This window comes from Notothenia coriiceps, unplaced genomic scaffold, assembly GCF_000735185.1.
Source record: "Notothenia coriiceps isolate Sejong01 unplaced genomic scaffold, NC01 NC01_scaffold00010803, whole genome shotgun sequence".
NCBI classification, from domain to species: Eukaryota; Metazoa; Chordata; class Actinopteri; order Perciformes; family Nototheniidae; genus Notothenia; species Notothenia coriiceps.
This window is the reverse complement of record NW_011343504.1, coordinates 46,261-51,999: the sequence shown is the minus strand read 5'-3', so window position 1 is coordinate 51,999 and position 5,739 is coordinate 46,261. Positions and strand designations below refer to the sequence as shown.

The 5,739-nt window shown below is 40.0% G+C and overlaps 1 protein-coding gene across 1 annotated transcript in view; it reads left to right on the top strand.

Annotated features, from left to right (window-relative positions):
- idh3g (isocitrate dehydrogenase (NAD(+)) 3 non-catalytic subunit gamma) overlaps positions 1-5,345 on the top strand; it is a 7,339-nt gene extending 1,994 nt beyond the window's left edge. The window contains exons 4-13 of the mRNA XM_010772008.1: positions 1,206-1,303; positions 1,396-1,511; positions 1,625-1,685; positions 1,845-1,977; positions 2,617-2,750; positions 2,867-2,969; positions 3,560-3,706; positions 3,832-3,926; positions 4,028-4,088; positions 4,581-5,345. Coding sequence (XP_010770310.1) covers positions 1,206-1,303; positions 1,396-1,511; positions 1,625-1,685; positions 1,845-1,977; positions 2,617-2,750; positions 2,867-2,969; positions 3,560-3,706; positions 3,832-3,926; positions 4,028-4,088; positions 4,581-4,682 — 1,050 coding nt within the window. The 3' untranslated portion in view covers positions 4,683-5,345. The remainder of the gene's footprint in view (positions 1-1,205; positions 1,304-1,395; positions 1,512-1,624; positions 1,686-1,844; positions 1,978-2,616; positions 2,751-2,866; positions 2,970-3,559; positions 3,707-3,831; positions 3,927-4,027; positions 4,089-4,580) is intronic.
- The last annotated feature ends 394 nt before the right edge of the window (positions 5,346-5,739 follow it).

Here is a 5,739-nt window from a genome sequence, read left to right as displayed (position 1 = left end):
CCCCCGGTAAGATTTTCTTTTTTAATTTTGGAGTTAAATGCATCAATCTGGTGCATTTTGAGGGGAAAATAAAGAGACTAGATCTATGGAAACACCTATATTAATACAATAATCATAAAATCATGGCCATAACCAATAACATACCATTTCCAATATGAAAAAAACACTGAAACTTGTTTATTAATTTATTTTTGGTTCATTTATAGTTATGAGTGTGTCTGTGCTCCTGAATCAGCCTCTCTTGTCTCTCTCCTCTCCTCCTCTTTGAGGCAGCAGCAAAGACTAGTTTTAGCTCTCAACAAGTTTTAAAAGTGTATCTTACCTTTTTTCACCTAGTTAACTTTTTATTTTATTTATTCATGCATATTTTAATAATCACATTACATTTCATTTAGCTGACGCTTTTATCCAAAGCGACTTATAATGACCGATTACAGGGACATTCTCCCTGGAGTAACTAAGGGCTAAGTGCTTTACTCAAGGGCACACTAGTGGTGGTGTTCCTGGCGGGATTTGAACTTACAGCCTTCCGATCTTCAGCCCACCTCACTATCCATTAGACCAATCACTACCCTCTCAAATGGAAATATGTGTTTACATAAATGGTGACCACACCGTTTGAGACCCACTGAGAACTTAGACTAAGTTAACTATCTAAACACTCAGAGTCCTTTACCTCACCTGAGCTGAGGTTACCCCGAGCTTGAATGACACACAGAGACACACAGATTTATGATCCGTATGACAGACAGTGGCCATGTCGGCAGGCCACATCATGTGGGTAGCCAGTCACCCTTTGTGAGGCAGGCCACTTAACAGGCCAGAAGGAGGCGAGATCAGAGCAAGGGAGCGAGGGATCATTGTCCACAAGTTAATCGATCGCAGATGGCGTCGTGGTCACAGACGAAAAAAAAAAAAACTAAATGGGTCGCGAAATATACTTGGGCGGCCGTTAATATACCTGGGCACCCTGCCCAAGTATAGTCTATGTGTGGGAAGCCCTGATGATATTGGGCACATTTAGACTGTTTTCTTACTTTTAGGCTAGTGGACTAGTCTTTTATTCTGAACATCAGGGAACAGTATGAACACCCACAATGTGTTATTATGCAGCAACATACAGGTGATTTGTAGTTGGGTAAAAAACCCCAGTTTGGTCCTTTTTAAGTTCAGTTAATAAGATATATAACATGCCAATGTTTCAGCCCCCTCCTGCAAAGTATGGAGGCAGACACACTGTGACCTTGATACCTGGAGATGGAATCGGCCCAGACCTGCTCAATCATGTCAGAGAGGTTTTCAGGTTGGTTCGATGTAAACTAATTCCTCTCCAAAGTATTGACTACTGCCTGCTGATATTGCCTTACTATGTGGTTGTTTGTACTCGTGCTATAGGTTTAGCTGCGTTCCGGTGGACTTCGAGGTGGTTCATGTCAACTCTGCTGATGAGTCGGAGGATGATATCAACAATGCCATCATGGCCATTCGCCGTAATGGTGTTGCCCTCAAAGGCAAGCAAACCCCTTTGTTTCTGTGTCACAAGCACAGCTTTGAGAAGCATGCAGTTTATAATAAGACCGGGACACTAAAGTATAACTATGACATTTCTCAACCCTCCTGATAGGTAACATTGAAACCATACACACCATGGCACCATCTGTCAAATCTAGAAATAATCTCCTACGGTAAGAGCTTTAATGAAATATTCCCCTGATATAGGATCTCTTTTGTCCCATGGCTTACATTTGTTCCATAATTTGGTCCTTTCTGTCTGGTAATGTCAGTTGGCACATTGTTTACTCCTGACACCCACACCCTCCCTCTCTTTTCCTGTGTATCAACAGCACAAACTTAGACCTGTATGCCAATGTGATGCACTGCCAGTCCCTCCCCGCAGTCCAGACTCGCCACAAGAACATCGACATCATGATCATCAGGGAGAACACGGAGGGAGAGTACAGCAGTCTGGAGCACGAGGTCAGACATAACTGAAGCACGCTTAGGTTTTTGTGTATTCTTGTAAAAGCCACTATAAAAGTGCATCATTGGCTTACGGCTAAACATTGATCGACTATACTTGATCAGTTTTTATATTGGCCAGACATGACAAATCCACATGAAATGCTGTTTTTCAGTGGCCATCTTTATGAAACGTTTAGAATGCTTTGACATTTGCACAAGCCTAAGACTTATGTTTGTATGTAGACACTAAGCTGCCGTTACAGCCTGAGGTTGCCTTTTCAAAGAACCCAAATCTAAAGAGGGTGGCGCACCTTACTCCAAAAAAACTTGACCTGATTCTGAAGTAAATGTACCTCTGCAGGAAGGAAATGCAAAAGAAGCTCTTTTATTAAGAAGCATCAGTAGTGGCTTTGAAATGACAAAAATTGATGCATGAGAAAGTATTACTTGTTCAGTAAGGAAGTGTTAAAAAGACTATAATGCTTTGTAAAATATTATAAAACTGACTAAAGTCAGCACTCAAATAACAATACCAGGTTTTGTTATTTGGAATGTCTTAGTAATGTAGTAACCTAGACCTCATTCACCAACAGCACCACCTACTGGACCTTTTGCTGTCATTAATCAAACATTTTCCAATCCGTCTTCTTTCAGAGTGTATCAGGGGTAGTGGAGTGTCTGAAGATCATCACCAGGACCAATTCCCTCAGGATCGCTGACTATGCCTTCAAACTGGCCCGGGAGAAAGGTCGTAGCAGGGTCACCGCCGTGCACAAGGCTAACATCATGTGAGTTACTCCGAGGCTAATGTATCGTGCCATAACTGTCTGAACTCATGAGTCTTGCGTAATGTTGTGAGTCTCTTGATGTGGAAATTATGATTTTGACCTTTCTGCTCCAACAGGAAGCTGGGTGATGGCTTGTTCCTGCAGTGCTGCAGAGAAGTGGCCTCTGGCTACCCAGACATCACGTTTGACAGCATGATAGTGGACAACACCACCATGCAGGTGATGGAAGATTAAACGAGAAATCCTTTGAATTTGTCCGTTTTGCTTTATCTAAATCAGGGGTGTCCAAACTTTTTTCACCGAGGGCCACATACAGAAAAACATACGAATGGCAGGGCCACTCCCTGGAGGTGAGGTATATTGCCTCATAAGTTCAGTTATAAGTTGGAAAAATCAATCCAATGTAGGTAAATTATTCTTGATTGCACATCAGCTCTCCATAGGGTTTCATTAATTTTGTTAGCAGCTCATTCATTAAAATAGAAGCTTCAGATTGCTTATGAGAGGAAATATGTTATGTTATAATAGTTATTGGGCTTTTTTCTTATCAACTTAGATTTATTAGAACATGTTTTCAACTTTAATTGACTGAATTGATATGAAAATTGGCCTGTTAACACATGAATACTGTGTAATATATTTGAACATATATATTTAAGAAGCACAATATAAGACAAGCAGAAGTCTATTAAACTTAAGTCATTATACCTTTTGAATTTGCTGAGGGCCGATTCAAAATGGTCCGCAGGCCGTAGTTTGGACACCCCTGATCTAAGTTATTTACCTAACACTTTCCTTGTGTGTTTCAGCTGGTGTCCAAGCCCCAGCAGTTTGATGTGATGGTGATGCCCAACCTGTACGGGAATGTGGTGAGCAACGTGTGTGCTGGCCTGGTGGGGGGGCCCGGCCTCGTGCCCGGGGCCAACTATGGCCTTAACTATGCTGTCTTTGAAACGGTGAGTCTTTGGGATACCATGCTGAATACAACACAGTCCATTCTGTTTTATTAGAAAATAAACAATCATGTCTGCCTGAAATATTGTAATTTAAAATGTGTTTCTTTATTTTCTGGGTCTCTCAGGCCACAAGGAACACAGGGAAGAGTATCGCAGGAAAGAACATTGCCAACCCCACCGCCATGCTGCTGGCCGGCTGCATGATGCTGGACCACCTCAAGTAAGTTCATTCACATAAAATACTTTTAGCACATACACAGGATGTACTGCTGTGACTAATATAACAGTAAATAAATCATTCTTTATCCTGTTTGTCTCCAGGCTTTATGACTACGCCACAATGATCCGAAATGCAATCCTCTCCACCATGAATGAAACCAGGGTAAGTCTTCCTTCAGCCTCTCCCCTCACCTGTCGCTGCCACCATGCTAACACGCCATTGTTGTGTGACAGAGGCTTAGAGGACTGGTGGCAGGTCTGGCATGCTTTCTAGTGGGCTTCACAATACATGCACACAAAGCAGCATCGTGCCTTTCAGTGTCACAAAGCTCTTTTGAAATGCTACACTGTATGGTATCTGATTTTACATTGTGTGGGATTTACACTAATTACGGTGCTTGAGCTATTTAACAATCGGATCTGCCCATCATGCAAAGCAGCAGGCTGCATGCTGCTTTGACAGGATTTTTATAGATGATGTGTTATATGTATTTCATTTTTACCCAAGGGGAAAGGTTTGCATACAGACATTTAAAAAACAACTATTTATAAATGATGACTGTACAATAAGACTAATTTGAGGATTTAAAGTGTTAATGAAATTGTTGCTGTGTAACTTGATTCACTTTCCGGCATGACCCTGTTTTCCTTGCAGTTGCACACAGCTGATATCGGGGGTCAGGGCACCACATCAGAGGTGGTCCAGTCCATCATGAGGAACATCCAGAGTAAAGGGCCGCTCATATCTGAGCGTTAAACACACACACACATACACACACACACACACGCACACACACACACACTCAAAAGGTGTGAGAACAGGTTATCCATGCATGTCTGTTTCCATAGCATCAGGTCTTATCGCTAACATTAAAACGGTTGTATTTTTTTCTTGTTCACACGGCTTACAGACAATACAAACATCTTTTTAAAACACTCCTGTGTGTATCACATACTTCACAAGAACGGTTTACTTTTGATAAATATCAGTACTTTTTTTGTTATTAGATGAAGCATTCTGCTATAAGTACATTTTCTCAATTCATCAGGTTCATTTGTGGAAGATGTAGTTTTACAAATTGTTATGAAACATGAAGGCCTCTTTTTTCTGTCCGAATGTTGGCCTGATATGTTGGGGCCAGAAATATTTAAAATATCCTCATATGTATTGTCCACCCTCTTTAGAGAATCCTTATTTATTTTTCCTATGTTACTACCTTTTCAGTCAACCAAAATGTGCTATGTGCTTCATTCATTGCTCACCTTTTCTTTGTCTTACTGTAACTTAAATGTCAAGTTGCCTAAAATGTACTGTCGTATGTGTTCACATCAGATCAACTGTACTATAAAAATTGTGTAGTTATTTCATATAAACTGTATCGAATAAGGTGTATATTAAGTAAAATCACTTTTAATCATATCACACAAATGTGCTGTTGTCTTTGTCTCACCAGATAAGAGCCCTTAAGCCTGATATGAAAACAATGGATTTACAACACTGTAACTGTGGCATATATATATATATATATACGCATGTATAATTGTGTTTACAGTATATATATATATATATATACACTGTAAACACAATTATTATCAAGAAAATAAAGAAATATACTTAATCGTGATTTATTTGGACAGTGCTTTAAATATATATATATATATAAGTGTTGGGGAAGCTTTGCAAATTTTCCAACAACAAATGTCTCAATTGAGCAAAGATATCCTAGCAAGAAATCTAGTTTAAATAGCCACAGCTATTCAGAAAAGTAGTTCAAACCCTCTTCTAAAAAATGATCTTATTGTCTGTTATACAA